Source organism: Rattus norvegicus, chromosome 10 (genome assembly GCF_021556685.1).
Source record: "Rattus norvegicus strain SHRSP/BbbUtx chromosome 10, alternate assembly SHRSP_T2T, whole genome shotgun sequence".
Lineage (NCBI taxonomy): Eukaryota > Metazoa > Chordata > Mammalia > Rodentia > Muridae > Rattus > Rattus norvegicus.
The window spans coordinates 100,531,429-100,548,864 of NC_141543.1; the positions used below are offsets into that span (position 1 = coordinate 100,531,429).

A 17,436-nucleotide genomic window follows, 5' to 3' on the forward strand; every position below is an offset into this window, starting at 1 on the left:
CACTTACTAGGAGGACAAAGCCTCCAAGTCCCCTGGCCTCCCAGGGCTGAGGAAGAGTCACAACCCAGTGGATCCCTGTCCCAAAAACCTTCAAGGGAAAAGATCCCGGTCCTAAAACAATCTGTGAAGGGTCAGACTGCCACCTTCAAGCCAGGTTAGAACTCCAGTGATATACTGGTCACTGGATGCTGCGGTCACAGCTACCCAGTCAGCACCTGTCACTCAGCAAGCTTCCCTTTCACCCTAAACGTACATGAATGCTTGTGACAGCATTGGTCACGATAGTTGCCACTTGGGAAAAGCCCACATGTCCTTCCGCAGACAGATGGGCGTGCGGGAAGCGCATTCACGCAGGGAGCTTCGTTGACACAGAACTGAAATGCTAACTTCCGCTACAGTGTGGATAAACTCTGAGAGTTTAGCAGGAAGCGAAAAATGCCTAATGAAAAACCACACAACCTATGATGTCATCTGCACGAAACATCTAGAAGAGGCGAATGCAGATAACCAGAAAAGGGATTGACTAGTGATCATCTAAGGGGAGCTCAGGGAATGGATATTTGGGGGCACAGACAGCTAACGGGTGCAGATTTATTTTTAAAAGTTGTAAGTAGAGATTTCATTCCTCCATCAATATAACAAAAAATTAATTGTACCCTTTAAATGGGTAAATTGTATGACATATGAATTACAACTCGAAAAAAAAAATAACCCTCAAACTTGAGACAGTGCCCCCTGTATACCAGGTTGGCTTTGAACTTGCTATGTAACCCAAGAGCCTTGACTGCCTGATCCCCCCGCCTCCCAGGTGCTGGGGTTACAGGCGTGCACTGTTAAGTTGTATTGGGGGTCAAATCTGGGGCTTCGTGAATTCTTGGCTGTCTACCAACTGTACCACAGACCACCCTAAAATAAACACATTTGGGCTAGGGAGATGGCTAGATGGATAAGTATTTACCATGTAGGTGTGAAGACCACTTTGGGTCTTCAGAACCCATGAAAAAACTTAGCAGGTGTGGTAGCCGCCTGTAATCTCCTCCCTCAGGAGGCACAGACAGAATCCTCAGGGAAAGCAAGACTAGCCAGAACTGGAGAGCTATGGGTTCAGTGAGAGACCATGACTCAGTAAATAAAGCGTATATAGATGGGTGAAGGAAAACACCTGATATCAGCTTAAGGCCTCCATACACATGAACACAGGTACCCACACGCATGAATCACTCATACACACACGCAAACACATCACACGCATACACTTGCCAAACACACACACACACACACACACACACACACACACACACCAGATTTGTTAAAATCCCAACGTTCGAAATACATACAACTTGGCGTTTAAATCCCAGAACTGGGTGTCGTCTGTGATCCAAGGATTACTTGGAAGGCAGCCAGACATGATGGCATCATTGGACGAGAACTGCTCACTATACTTGACGATTCTGAAAAGCAGATAGAAAGGGGGTTTCTAGATACTCAACCCAGAGAGACCAGATAACTGCATGGAGTAATTGACTTGCCCTCTCTTCTGGTATTGATTTAGTTATAATCCTATTACCGTCTTCTCAGAAAAAAAAAAAAAAAAAAAACGTGGGACAGCCCCTGAAATGGGACAATATTTGGAAAGATCTGTCCTAGTGTACTTGGGAAATAATTCTGCTTTCTCCCAGTCCTCTCCCCCTTAGCAATTTTCTGTTCCTCATTCAAACACAGGTTTGTCGCATGCCATAGGAACATTTCTACATTCCAAAGTTGACTCGTCTGTCTGTGTCTTGGTGTCCATCTGCAATTGCCATAGACAAACCAAGGTCACCAGTCTTCTGGAGTCCACCTCTGGAACCAAGAACGCCTGTGTTTGGGAACTTCAATGCACTACTGGAACCCTTTGACCTCAAGCTAAGTGAGGCCTTCCCAGTTAATGCATGTCCTGGTGTCTGAGGCAGAGACAATGCTCTTATCTGTGCGCAAGGAAGAACCACGGGTTCCTGCCATGAATTCTGCCCACAGTTGCAGGAACGCTTTTAGGAAAGATGTCTCACTTTCAAAAACTATTAATTTGAGAAGGCGTAAAGGCTATCGGAAGATTTTTTTATGAGACCTAACCTAATGTTGGAAGTCAACGGTGACGAAATACGGCTCAATGGAACCTAAAGTCAGTCTGCATGCGGCTTGTCATGTTTGACTCAGAGCAGACATTCTCTTACACACCTATCGCTCATGATTTAGCAGGACAAATCAGGGACGTACCCTCCAAGGGACACCGAAGACTTCACTGTGGACCTCATTAAGGCCTGCTGGTAATACATAATCTGGAAAGACAGAGACGGCTGTCAGAAGATGGCTGTGAATTTTTTTTTTTTTTTGGTTCTTTTTTTCGGAGCTGGGGACCAAACCCAGGGCCTTGCGCCTCCTAGGCAAGCGCTCTACCACTGAGCTAAATCCCCAACCCTGATGGCTGTGATTATTAAATGTGACTCTCAACTTGACAGGTTCTGGAATCACCTGGCAGACAGACCTCTGGGGGTGCCTATGTGGGGATTTCTAGATTGGGCTGTGAGGGGAGGATCCACCCTTAAGGTGAACAGCACCAGGCCATAGGCTGGGCTCCAGGATTGAGGACAAAGAGGAAAGTTATCTGGTCAGCAGCTGCATTCATGTCTCTCTGTTTCTTGAGTGTGGATGCCCTGTGGCCAGCTGCCTCGTGCCATGCCGCTGTGATCCCCGCTCGCTCCCATGGTGGACTGTATCCCCTAAAACTGTGAGTCAGGATAAGCCCTTTCCACTCTTCAGTTGCTTTGGCCAGGCAACAAGATAAGCAGTACGATCTCCGGCTCCCTACCCTTGAGTACGATTAACTCTGATATTACACAGGGATCCAAGACCGGAAGTCATTTACCCAAACCAACAGTGTAATCTACATCCTTAAGCCAGGGCTCAGGTTCACAGCTCGGACTTCTAGTCAGTTTCTTCCTCAGCCCATCATGTGTCAGTTTGAGAAAAGCCAACAGCTGGAGGGCAAAGATGTCCAAAGGAGTATTGAAGTGAGATACAGAGATATATGTTGAAGTCCTGCAGAAACCGGCCAAAGGAGATAGCTTGTCACCTGCTCAGGTTCTCAGTGGATTTGTAAGAGCAGGGTCCAGTTTACAGATGTACAGCCTTCACTCCCACAGTCCTCCCTGACCGTCCCTCAGATGTGTGGCTTCAAGGGACGTTTCCCATCCCGAGTCTCAGAATCTGCTCCATTCTGACCTTACCAAGGATCCTTCTCTGTCCATTGATTTGGAAGCAATTGTCTGAACATTACACATGGCTTCTATTTCATTACTAAGGGTGAACCATGGAGCCACAGCACACATAATTTGTTAGAAGATTTTTAAAAGTCAAGCTTCGTTGGAACTGGGAGACTAATTACCTCCTTTCTGACAGCAGTGACTGTTTGTTTCTGTAAAACAAAGAAGAAAAGCCATTAAATCAGTGCCATTAAATCCTTACGGTTCAAACGTCCATTTGAAAAGTAAAAATCATTGCCCGTGAGAAAACGGCTCCTCTCCTCATACTTAAAAGGTGGGATTCTCCGTCCTGCCATCGTCTCTACCACCTCCGCCCTGCTCTGTGCCACCAATGGAGACTAACAGCAGAATGGGTGGCCAGGGAAGGAATATAGCAAACCACGATACCTTTATTCCTAAAACCCAGGGTGAATTAAAGACGAAGTTTGGAGTTGGCCTTGCACTCTCCCATTCTGTCTATAGAAAGAGCTGAAAATGGGAGCTAAAGAGGGTAACCTGGGCTAAGATGATGGCTCAGTAGTGCTTACCACTGCAGGCCTGACGACCTGAGTTTGATCCCTAGAACCTACCTAAAGACAGAAGGAGAGAACCGACCATATGTCATGTGTTTGCTTGTCTGTCAGCTTGACACAGGCTAGACTTATCTAAATGGAGGGAACCACCATTGAGAAAGTACATCTATACAACTGCCCTGTGGATAAACCCGTAGGACATTTCCTTAACTTAATAATGACCGATGTAGGCAGCACCCCTGGGATGGTGGCCATAGGGTGTATAAGAAGGCCAGCTGAGCGACCCATAGAAACAAGCACTCTTCCATGGCCTCTGTTCCTGCCACCATGTTTCTGCCTTGCTTTCCCTCAGAGATGGGCTGTTAACACAGGAGTCATAAGATGAAAATAAGCCCTTCCCTCCTATGTTGCTTTTTGTCGTGGTGTTTTGTCATAGCAATAGGAATCCAAAGGCAACATGGAGAGTATGTACATACACACACACACACACACACACACACACACACACACACACACACACACAAGATAGATAAAAGCTGACAAACTGGAAGCCACCGCACCCCGATACATAGCAGAAGGGACAAAGATCTCTCTCTATCTTTGAGAAACCAGTGTGGACCCTGAACGTGTGTTTCTTTTCTCACCAGGAGGAGCTTTGAATAGATTGTGAGATTCACTCTCAGGCATTCATAACAATTTGACTGACATCATGAACTGAAAAAAAAAATAACATAGCCATGTTTCTAAAACCAAAGCACATGACTAAAAGTAAAAATAAACCCCACTGCCTAGTCTCAAGCGGTGGCCCGTAATGTGGGCAGATCACACTGAGCCCCATACCCTTGCTATCAAAGCAAGTTCACGTTCACACTGGGGATCAGCCACAGGGAGTCCTCTCTCTCTCTCTCTGGACTTTCCGAGTGAATACAAGGAAAGGATGGCTCCAAGGCAGGCTTCCCTGTCTTTCTCCAGCCGAAATCTCTCAGTCTACAAGCCACGGAAGCAGGCTTTCTTGGGTCCACCTCCCTGCCCCACGTAATCCTTTGAGGTTGGGGCCGTGAGACATCTCCGTCTTGGTTTTCTGAGATGTGGTTATGTCCAAGGGATGCTTGGTGCTGACTCTAATCCTGCAAGCCTAGCCTCATCATCCCTGCCTTTTAACATAGATGATGCTGAGTTAAAGCAAATCTTCATGTGTTAGAAGGACCCTGCTTCTCCTCAGACATTGTGAAGGGAGCCAGTGTTCCGTTGGCTCAGAAGCACAGGTGTGCTTGGGAGCTTAGGAAGGTAGACTCTTTATAAGCTTTCTCCTAATCATCTGGAAACACTCAGCAGTCAGCCTAGAGCAGTGGTTCTCAACCTTTCTATTGCTGGGACACTTTAATACAGTTCCTCATGGTGTGGTGACACCCCCACCCCAACCATAAAATTGTCTTTGCTACTTCATAATGTAATGAATTGTACTACTACTGTTATGAATTGTCATGTAAATATCTGACATGCTGAATATCTAATATTCCATCCCTGTGAAAGGGTCACTTGACAATCCTCCCCCCAAAAGGGGTCGCAACCCACAGGTTGAGAAGCGCTGATGTAGTCTTGGCAATCACATTTATGCTTGCTTGGCTATCATTCATCCTTGTCCCAGTTCCCTCTCAACACAGGGCTTCATTTTAGAAGCCATACATTTTAGATAGGAAGGGACCCTGGGACCAGTGTAGACTTGGACTCAGATCTAGCATAATTAGATGCCTCTGTTAGAGTTCTGTTCAAGTAGATACTTGTCTAACGCTCTAGGACCTCTGCTGGAAGAGGGAGCTGGACACTCGCACATTGATTAGCCCTCGGCAAATGCAAAGCAATTCACACTTCCTTTGAACTATTAAAAAGCTTAAAGGGGGAAGACTTTATGACTGATTCCATGCTGAGGAGACCAAAGCTCTGGATGGTTGTTGGTATTAATACCCTGCCGGAGAAGCTGCTGGACTATCATTGGCTCAGCCAAAACCTGAATGCACCTCTGCCATAGGCAAGACTGAGGAGTGAGAGCCGTGAGAGACAGAGTCACTGGGTCCATTGCCCCTCTCCACCTTGCCTGCTCTTTTCAAACACAGCCTTCCTTTGCCTTGACCTAGGGATGCTGCTGGATGGAATGAATGTCCTGCCTTTTAATTTATAATTAAAACAAAGAGAATGAAAGCCTCAGCCATGAGATGAGACATAAGCACAGAAACACAACTCATTACAGTCATGATGCAAAGACCGGTCCGAAGCTGATTCTATGCCCGGCCGCCAGTATCTTAGGTATCAGAGATCCTAGGACCCACATCAAACTTACCACCCTCTGTTGCCCCACAGCCAGCCCTGGGGCCCAGGGGCTCAGAGCACAAACACAGAAGAAAGGAGCAGGACTCTGTCTGTCCGGCCATCTCTAGGCCCCACAGGGAGCTGTTGGACATGACAGCCGTGTGCACACGCTTGTTCCTACCTCTGCTGCTCTCCCTGATGGATTCATGTATTTGCCCGTGGGACCACTGTCTCCATCCTCAGATTTTTAACAATTTTTACATTTCACTCACTCTCTTTGCTTTCACAGTCTTTTCAGAACTCTGTCCCTGGTGTGTCATTTTTGTTTTTTGTGGTGTTCCCAGAGCTACCAGTAACTTTCTGGGGTTCAGCCTTCAATGTGCTCTCTAACGTGGGGGCATTTCTGACCTCAGATTTTTCTTCTCAGATCTTTGGAAATGTACCGAGACGTGATGTCTAGAGGACGGGACCCAAGTCTAACGAGAAAATCAATTTACATTCATCTATACCTTCTGCACATAACCTGAGCATAATTTTATGGGATAGTTTCAATAATTCTGTGCATAAGGCAAACTTTGTATGCTTTGAGTTGGGGTCCTATGATACATCCCTGGCTGATCTGGAACTTGATATGTAGACCAGGCTGGCTTCAACTTCGTAGAGTACTAGGATTAAAGCCATGCACCACCACGGCCAGCCCAAACAAGGCTTATCAGTGTAAGCTGTGCCACCTGTGGCGTCATGCTGGCACTCGGAAGACTTTTGAGTTGGCTATGCTCAGCCTATGACAGGATCCGGCTGAAGCCCGGGCATCCTAATTTCTACCTCGGTTTGTCTGTGCAAATCTCAGCTTTTGATTCTAGCTCTACACATACTTGTCCCTGGGATTAGTCACCTCAGGAATGACACGCATGTACCCCGGGTGCATACGGAGACATACACATAATGAAACGTGTGCAAAATGAGGCAGCGCTGGGAAAAGGTTCTAGACTTTTCTAAAGGGAGGATCTGACCTGTGAATGGGGAATAAATGGAGGAAGCGTGTGGGCTTTGGGTCCAGGCAAAAGTTGAAATCTTGGTTTTGTATGTTATTGGTTATATGATCTCGAAAAGGTGGGAGGGGGAGTGGTTGGCATCTTAAAGCCTTTGTTTCTTATTTATAAAAGGAACACAAGAGAGTGGTTAAATGGGATAATTTACATAGGCAGTGGCTATACTGCAGAGACTCAATGTATAATGGCCATTAATTAGGGTTAAGCACGCTGTTGCTGGATCTAAAACAGGCAGGGTGTGTGCGAAGTCAACTCTTATTACAGGATGAAATACTGTGCCAGGCGACAGTCAGGATATAGTTATACTTAAAGACACTATCACCATTCATCTGAAATTCAAATTTAACTAGGAATCGTTTTCTGGGTTGCTAAGCTTGCAAACCCACTATCAATATTATTATTACTTAGCCAAAAGGTCATAAAAAAACATCATGCTAAAGTTATTGAAAATACACACACCCACACACTCTGCAGTTCAGAGGGAACCGCCTGGTGACAGAATAGGACGAAGCAATATTTTTTTTTCTAACCCTGGAATGCACACATATAGCTACTTGGCTCTTGGATGCAGGCTCTCCTAGAGTGAAGCCATTCCCATACTCCCACTTAAAGGGATACCCTTCCCCACACTAAGAATATTCTGCCTGAGGACTCTGACGACTCTCGGCTCCCGAAATTCTAACAGCATTGCTGTTTTCTTCTTACAGGGATTTCCCAATTAGAGACAGACTTGTTTACACAGCTCATGGCCCTCAGAGGTTAGGAGCAAATTGCCCAGGGAGGCTAGAGGGGTCAGAGCTAGACTTGGGAAGCACTGGGTCCCTAACAGTTGAAACGAGAGGAGCCAGAAGACAGACAAGTAGAGACCTAGAGGTGAGGAAGCCCGGAAGGAGTCTGCAAACAGAAGTGATGTGGAACACTGGCCAGGAGGACGGTGAGAACCCTAGCCAGGCACTGGAGGGGTGGGGGTAGGGCAGAAACTGCAAAGAGGAAAATCCAGAAACTGGAGTTGTTAGAGCAAACTACACAGAAAAGGGGAGAGCAGGCAGCTGTCGGAGGGTGTGGGATCTGAGGCAGTGATCATCTGAGCAGACATTTGGACTACTTGGTACTTCCTTAGCATCGAGAGGCAGGATAACTCACTCACAACTTGAAGGGCCAAGTGCAGAATGAAAATGCTTCTTCTCCAAGCAAAGAAATGTGTGTGTGGTGTGGTGTGTGTGTGGTGTGTGTGTGTGGTGTGTGTGTGGTGTGTGTGTATATGTGTGTGTATGTGTGTGTGTAGTGTTGTGTGTGTGGTGTGTTGTGTGTGTGTGCTGTGTTGTGTGTGTGTGTAGTGTGGTGTGTGTGTAGTGTGGTGTGTATGGTGTGTGTGGTGTGGTGTGTGTGTAGTGTGGTGTGTATGGTGTGTGTGGTGTGGTGTGTGTGTGTGATGTGTGTGTAGTGTGGTGTGTATGGTATGTGTAGTGTGGTGTGTGTGGTGTGTGTGGGGTGTGTGTGTGTATGTGTGTGGTATGTGTATATGTGGTATGTGTGTGTTTGTGTGTGTGTGTGTGTGTGAGAGAGAGAGAGAGAGAGACAGAGCAGAGACAGAGAGACTGAGAGAGACAGAGAGAGAGAAGTCAACTTCAAGTGTCATCCTTCAAAGGCCATCCACCTTGATATTTTTTAAGAAAGGGACTTCTATAGCCTGGCTGGCCAGTGAGACCCAGGACACTCCTGCTGCTGCCTCCTTGGTGCTGAGATGACAAGCACACACCACACTTGCACAACCAAGCTATCTCTCCAGCCCTGAGAGTAAAGAACTTTAAGATGGCAATAGAACATTAAATCAGCCGAGACCATCCTAAGAATGAGAACTTTAGTGCCCTACCTATGGATGATCATTGATGCAATACTTGGTCTCGGTGATGGGAGGAGCTGGATGGGGTACTTGGGCTGGGTGATGGGAGGAGATGGATAGGGTACTTGGTCTGGGTGATGGGAGGAGCTGGATGGGGTACTTGGGCTGGGTGATGGGAGGAGATGGATGGGGTACTTGGCCTGGGTGATGGGAGGAGATGGATGGGGTACTTGGTCTGGGTGATGGGAGGAGATGGATGGGGTACTTGGTCTGGGTGATGGGAGGAGATGGATGGGGTACTTGGGCTGGGTGATGGGAGGAGCTGGATGGGGTACTTGGGCTGGGTGATGGGAGGAGCTGGATGGGGTACTTGGGCTGGGTGATGGGAGGAGATGGATGGGGTACTTGGGCTGGGTGATGGGAGGAGCTGGATGGGGTACTTGGGCTGGGTGATGGGAGGAGATGGATGGGGTACTTGGTCTGGGTGATGGGAGGAGATGGATGGGGTACTTGGTCTGGGTGATGGGAGGAGATGGATGGGGTACTTGGTCTGGGTGATGGGAGGAGATGGATGGGGTACTTGGGCTGGGTGATGGGAGGAGATGGATGGGGTACTTGGTCTGGGTGATGGGAGGAGCTGGATGGGGTACTTGGTCTGGGTGATGGGAGGAGCTGGATGGGGTACTTGGTCTGGGTGATGGGAGGAGCTGGATGGGGTACTTGGGCTGGGTGATGGGAGGAGATGGATGAGGTACTTGGGCTGGGTGATGGGAGGAGCTGGATGGGGTACTTGGGCTGGGTGATGGGAGGAGATGGATGAGGTACTTGGGCTGGGTGATGGGAGGAGCTGGATGGGGTACTTGGTCTGGGTGATGGGAGGAGCTGGATGGGGTACTTGGGCTGGGTGATGGGAGGAGATGGATGAGGTACTTGGGCTGGGTGATGGGAGGAGATGGATAAGGTACTTGGGCTGGGTGATGGGAGGAGCTGGATGGGGTACTTGGTCTGGGTGATAGGAAGAGCTGAATGGGGTACTTGGGCTGGGTGATGGGAAGAGCTGGATACAGTTCTTGAACTGAGTGACCCAAGTTCTGTATTGTAACCCCAGCCTTGGACAAAGAACTAGATTTCTCTGTTTTGGTTCTATCACATGAGAAATAAAACTGATATTACGTCAAAACCTCGATAAAGCCTCTTTAAAACCCACACGCTGGGCATCGGAGCCCACCCGGCAGGACTTGGAGGGGTGTTGGTGGTTTCCATGCCGAGTTCACTATGTCCAAGCGATGTGTCTTTGCGTGAGTTTTCCCTCCCTGGGACCTGCTTCATCTACTCATGGGGCCGGCCTCATTATTCCGTGGCTGCTGAGAGTCTCTGAGCCAGGGCAAAGGGAGGAGCACTGTCTCTCCACCCATGGCACAGGAGACACCAGTGCACATTAGGGCTGCACTCTCCTTAGCTATCATGGAGAGCCGTGGGAAGGAAGCTCTCTGTCGATAGGAATGCAAAGGGTCTGGCTCAATGAAGACGCTGGCCTGAGTGCCTAGCAACTCATGCATCTAACACCCAAGGGCCACGTTCCTGCCTCATTTTCAGACTAGCATGCACACCCGTGTGACCTACGCCGCTCCCACAACAGATTATTCACTAGAAGCAGAGAGGATGGGATAGTATGACGTTCATTCCCCTTGTGCCTCCCCCACCTCCTCCCAGTCTAGAAGCATAAGAGGGTATAGGGACGGAGTAGTCTAAATCCATTCCCAAAATAGGGTCAGAGGTCTGTAAAGACATGAAAGCACAAAGGGGCACTATTTGGTAGAGGAAGGGGACCAGTAAGAGATGGGCAGAGGGGGACGGTAGGGTAGGAGAGGTGAGGTACAAGAACATAGTATAAGGATATATATCACAGATTTTATATATACATGTATACACACACACACACACACACACACACACACACGGAAGTGTCATAATAAAACCCATCGCTCTGTATGCTAACTTTAAAACGTAACTGAAACTAAAAAGAACCATACAGACACACGTAAAAGGTGAGACCCCCATAACCTACCTCCTTCGCAGTACAATGACATGTTCGAATGTTAACAGTAACAGCTACCCTGACAGCGAGCGCCTCACACGCTAAGGAACTAACCCTCGGTGTAGGAACTGAAACTCAAGGTGTAGTAAATAAAACGAAATGTAGTGGGATACTCAGGGTCTGAAAGGCTTGGGAGCTGGGCTCCTGCCTAGGGCCTTAGCTCTCTCTCTTCAGCGTTAAGGGTTGCGTTGGGTAACAGTGTGACCGGCCATGAGTCCCACTAGATGGCAGTGTAACCTGTCCTACTGTGGAAGAAATGATGCTCAGGCCAGAAGGAGCCAGGGCTTACAACCAGACCAATGCCCAGCCTCTGTCCAGGGTTCTCCTGGTAGGGCCAAATATTCTTTGGAATGAAACAGGAAGGTGGGTAGACATCACACTTGACCTTTTGTTACCCTCAAGGTATAGGAACTGAAAAGAAAAATACATACTAGGGCTGGCTCCCAGTTGAGGCTAGATCCTCCCGAGGCTGGGCAGTCTTACCGACCAGTGGCCATTGTCTGGTGAAGCCTGAGGCCTGGACACCTGCTGGCCTCACGGCCTCCATTTTCATGCTCAGTGGGCTTTTGCCTCTGTTTAGGGACAACCGAGGTCAAGAGTTTCCTTCTTCTCAGTAATGGCCCTGTTCTCCACCCTGTGAGTTCTCTGAACTGAAACAACATTAAACGTTGCCTTCCTAAGGCCTCAGGGAAGATGCTCCAAGCTCTCTGTGACCCTCTCCCCTCAGGGCAGGAAGAGGAAGAAGTAGGATCGCCTGGTCGTGGGAAACGCTGCTACGACACTCAGCCCCAGTCCCTTCCTGCACAGGGGATGTGGTGGGCACTGTGCTGCTGGAGAGGGGAGGGCGGCTTGTGTGCGGTTTCTTCTTACTGCTCCACAATGGCCAGTGTGTGCACACACACAATAGAAAGAGAGCTGGTGAGAGAGAGAGAGACAGAGAGAGGTGAGTGTACAGCAAAGACGACACAGCCCACACAGAACCCGTGCTCTGCCTCACTTCCAGTCTATCCTTTACTTCCCCGCTTAGAGCGTTGCCAGCAGCTGGTACACCCAGGGCTTTGAAAGCTAGAAGACAGAGCTGCCTCCTTCCGGGTGGTTAGGGGGCATGAAGATGCCTCCTCGATGAGAAGGCCTATTGGCTGCACTCCTCGGAAGTCAAGCATCCATAGCACGAATGGAACAGTACAGCTCCATGACCACTCTCCCAAACTGACTGAGTGAAGGTCGTGTTCTAACCCCCATACACCCCACGTACACCCAGCCGAGCCTCAGTCAGTCCCCACACCCCTCCCACGTCAGAGCCAGTGACGAGCGCGCGGCCTCCACGTCCCCCTCCTCCACAGGAGAGAGGTTTCCAGAGCAGTACATTATCCATTAAAAAAAATTAAAAAAAAAAACCTCTCCCACCCGGGTTCTGAGTTTTACTCGATGATTCTGTCTCCATAGCAACTGAGCCTACAAGACCTTGGCACTGCTATCTGACAAGAAAGCCTGGAAGAGGATGCTGGGAGAACGGCGAGCTGAAAGCTGGCTGACGTGCCTTAAGTGTGTCAAAGGAAGGGTCGCTTTAGACAAGAGTCCAAATGACACACCTGGTGATGCTCTCTGGAGAGGCTAAGTCTCTCTGCACACCACGGTGCTACTGTACCAGCCCCATCCTGTTCCTTTCTCTCCTCCTTGGCAGTTCCGTCTCCCTCCCACCCAGACACACCTTCCTGGTCCCCACTCATGCCTCGAGGCCAAGCCAAAACAATGACACACTGGGTAGAGAAATCTCACCAGGTTTTCAAAGTGTGAAATGACTCAGATATCATATTCCCTGCCCTACACCCGTCCTTCACTCACCAGGTCAACTCTCTACTCAGGACCCTTGTCATGGGCTCCTCTTCCCTTGATTCTGATACCACAGACCCCGGTATCGACAGCAGTCTCCAAGGAGAGATAACATTGCCTCACATACACAGCTAGACACATGGACACCTTCCCAACCTCAGAGTGCAGCAGACGTACCTGGTTTACCTTAACTTCGTTTGGATTGGTCACGCGGTCCAGGCCGTAGTCTAACACATTGTTCATTCCAGGCTGAATGGAAGAATAACAATGTAAGAGTCACCACAGGAAGTCTCTAGCTTCTGATCAACTTCAGATCTGGCCAAGCTGACAATTGAGAGATCAAGCTGAGAAGGGCTTGTGGTCCAGCCCACAAAGAAATGTGAGGTAACCCCTACATGAGCTAGAGAGCTTGTCGGCTGCTCTATTTGCACTATTACCACAGATGCCTAGAGCTCCACATAGTGAGAAGGAGAGGGAGGAACAGAGGGAGGAAGGGACAGATGAATGCCCCTTCTTCACCATAAGAGAATGTAGCAGGATCGGCAGACAGGTGGGATGCACCGTGGACGGACAGATGGATGGATGGATAGATAGATAGATAGATAGATAGATAGATAGATAGATAGATAGATAGATAGGATGGATGGATGGATGGATGGATGGATGGATGGATGGATGGATAGGTGGATAGGTGGATAGGTGGATAGGTGAATAGGTGGATAGATGGATGGATGGATAGATAGATAGATGGATGGATGGATGGATGGATGGATGGATGGATGGATGGATGGATGGATGGATAGGTGGATAGGTGGATAGGTGGATAGATGGAAAGGTGGATAGATGGATAGGTGAGTAGATGGATAGCTGGATAGATGATGGATAGGTGGATAGGTGGATAAGTGGATAGGTGAATAGATGGATAGACAGATGGATAGGTGGATAGATGATGGATAGGTAGATAGGTAGATAGGTGGATAGATGATGGATAGGTAGATAGGTGGATAGGTAGATAGGTAGATAGGTGGATAGGTGGGTAGATGGATAGGTGGATAGATGGAGAACTGGATAGATGAATAGATGGATCGGTGGATAAATGGATAGGTGGATAGATGGATAGATGGATACATGGATAGGTGGATAGATGGATAGATGGATAGGTGGATAGATGGATAGATGGATAGGTGGATAGGTGGATAGATGGATAGATGGATAGGTGGAGAGATGGATAGATGGATAGGTGGATAGATGGATAACTGGATAGATGACAGATGTAGTACACTGGATGGATAAATGGTGCTACAGCTCAGTAAGACTTCACTGTAACTGATGCATGGGATGCCTGATTCCTCCTACAGGTCTCATTCACCACACCTTTCCATTGCTGAGTTAGAAGAAGGGAGCCAGCCAGCTGTGCTTCAGGCATGCACTAGCCCACGCCTGCCCTGACCTTGATGCTTTCCAGTTGTGCCAGACATCCTAGAAGATACTTCTCTCTGACTTCACTGGCCCAGCCGCCTGAGAAGCAGAGAGATGCCTCCCACCAGACAGGCACTTTTAGGATTTAGCAAGGCGAAACACGAAATACGACACTGCCGACAGGGCAAGGGTCTAGGCTAGTTTAAGGTCGTGCATGCGTAGGTGTAACCAAACCTGTGTGCATGCGAAAGTGCAACCAAGCCTGCGTCAGCTATCTTTGTCATTTCCCCTTTCTGCCACTTCACCCCACCCTACCCCAGTCTCCATCAGCCTCTCTCACCTACTCAAGACCAGCGGGGTTTCCCGCTTCCTGTGTACAAGCAAGTGTCGGCACATACTATTACTAAGGCTGGCTTCACAACAGCAGAAACAAGGCTCTCTCCCATCAGACCCAGGCCCATCGGCAGCACTGAGAATATTATCAGTTCAGAGGCAGGGCTGCTGGATTAAAATCTAGGACATCTGGTTACCTTCAGATAAGGACAAGTAATTCGTGTTCTGTAGAGTTTTGGGGGAGTTAGGATATAAATTGCTGGGTTGGTGGGATTTTTTGTTTGTTTGTTTGCTTTGTTTTGCTGTTGTTTTTTGTTTCCTTGGGGGTGGGGAACAAAGTCTTTACGTGCCAGGTTTGCCCTGAACTCACAATGTAGCCCAAATTGGTCTAGAACTCATAATCCTCCTGCTTCAGCCTGAAGTTATAGGCTCATGCCACTATGCCCAGCTCCAATAGGTTAGCACTTATTATATACTTATACTAAAATCATAAAATAGATTTTGATAGCAAGTAAATTATGATATGAACTACGTTATGCAAAATAATTATTGCTGAGGCCAGGGATGTGGCTGAGTGAGTGAGAGCGCTATCCACACAAGCCTGACAAGCTGAGTTCAATCCCCAGAACACATGTGAAAAGCCAGATTGTGTGGTGCACATCCAAAATCATAGCTTGGTGCACATCTGTAATCACAGCCTGGTGCATATCTGTAATCACAGCCTGGTGCATATCTGTAATCACAGCCTGGTGCACATCTGTAATCACAGCCTGGTGCACATCTGTAATCACAGCCTGGTGCACATCTGTAATCACAGCCTGGTGCACATCTGTAATCACAGCCTGGTGCATATCTGTAATCACAGCCTGGTGCATATCTGTAATCACAGCCTGGTGCACATCTGTAATCACAGCCTGGTGCACATCTGTAATCACAGCCTGGTGCACATCTGTAATCACAGCCTGGTGCACATCTGTAATCACAGCCTGGTGCACATCTGTAATCACAGCCTGGTGCATATCTGTAATCACAGCCTGGTGCACATCTGTAATCATAGCTTGGTGCACATCTGTAATCACAGCCTGGTGCATATCTGTAATCACAGCCTGGTGCATATCTGTAATCACAGCCTGGTGCACATCTGTAATCACAGCCTGGTGCACATCTGTAATCACAGCCTGGTGCATATCTGTAATCACAGCCTGGTGCACATCTGTAATCATAGCTTGGTGCACATCTGTAATCACAGCCTGGTGCATATCTGTAATCACAGCCTGGTGCATATCTGTAATCACAGCCTGGTGCACATCTGTAATCACAGCCTGGTGCATATCTGTAATCACAGCCTGGTGCATATCTGTAATCACAGCCTGGTGCACATCTGTAATCATAGCTTGGTGCATATCTGTAATCACAGCCTGGTGCATATCTGTAATCACAGCCTGGTGCATATCTGTAGTCACAGCCTGGTACACATCTGTAATCACAGCCTGGTGCACATCTGTAATCACAGCCTGGTGCACATCTGTAATCACAGCCTGGTGCACATCCGGAATCATAGCCTGGTGCACATCTGTAATCACAGCCCTCCTCCAGAGAAACGGTTGGCAGAGACAAAATCAGTCAGAAGCTCATGGGCCAGCAAGCCTAGAGTATTCAACATGGCTACAGCAATGAGAGACCCTGCCTAAAAACAAATAGAAGGAACCCAGCTCCTCTCACCTCTATGCCCCTGATGTGATGTGGCAAGCGTGTGCGTGTGCGTGTGCGTGCGTGCGTGCATGCGTGCGTGTATGTGTGTGTGTGTGTGTGTGCACTCATACACATGAGGTTAATTAATTAATTAAAAACCAGGTGCCCTGTATCCAGCTTGCTAACTATGACATCCTAGCCCAGCAGCTACCATAGAGGCAGATACTGGGCCTACTAACCACAAAAGGAAGAAATGAAAAGCAAACCAGGAAATGCAAGAGAGGAGGGTAAGGTGAGGGAGCTCCCACCCTCACCATGTCACCTGTGAACCTTGATCAATACTGCACATGTGCTAGACACTGTGCTAAGTCATGAGAGACTAGTTAAATATGACACGAGACTCTTGCTTTGGGGGCACCCCGAAGACATAGGGAGTCATTTCCAGTCGTGGGGAGGGGAAAAATCCCTTAGTAGTCACAACAAGTGTCATGACGAACATCATGACGAGAAGTCCAGAAGTCCTAGACAGCCCTCAAGACGATCTAACATCATATGAAAGAGAAGAGAAGGATGTGGCCACCAGACTAATGCTTTCGCCTAAAATGGGCTCCAGGCGTTTTCCCCAACTTCTGCTACAGATTAAACCCTACCAGCATAACTGAAGATGAATTCCACATACACGCAGACGTTCGTGTTGTGTTGTCTAACACACCTACACACCCTCCCAACTTTCGCATGCCTACTCATATACACATATGCTCCCACACATTTACATGTACCCAGCCATGCTCACCACACACTCAGACCCCCTCCCCCTCCCAACTCTCCCAACCCCCAGTTTCCTACAGCTACTGTCCAGCTCCTTTCACAGGCCTTAGCTGCCTGAGCAACTCCATGGGGTCGCCTGCCCCAGGCTTGAGTTGGCTGTGTAACTGTTCCTTTGACCTGGTCCCACGGACTACAGAGATGAGGTGGCCTGGGGCTCAGTAGTATTACTGAGCACAGTTGAAACCAGTTCCAAGGCCACCTCTGCTGCCCAGACTCA

General features: G+C 48.4%; 1 protein-coding gene across 1 annotated transcript in view; it reads right to left on the minus strand.

Annotated features, from left to right (window-relative positions):
* Positions 1-17,436, minus strand: part of Rgs9 (regulator of G-protein signaling 9) — a 73,840-nt gene that overhangs the window by 22,504 nt on the left and 33,900 nt on the right. Inside the window, exons 9-12 of the mRNA NM_019224.2 lie at positions 13,134-13,196; positions 3,425-3,454; positions 2,257-2,318; positions 1,338-1,451 (exon numbers count right to left, since the gene is read on the minus strand). Of these exons, the coding sequence (NP_062097.1) occupies positions 1,338-1,451; positions 2,257-2,318; positions 3,425-3,454; positions 13,134-13,196 (269 nt within the window). The remainder of the gene's footprint in view (positions 1-1,337; positions 1,452-2,256; positions 2,319-3,424; positions 3,455-13,133; positions 13,197-17,436) is intronic.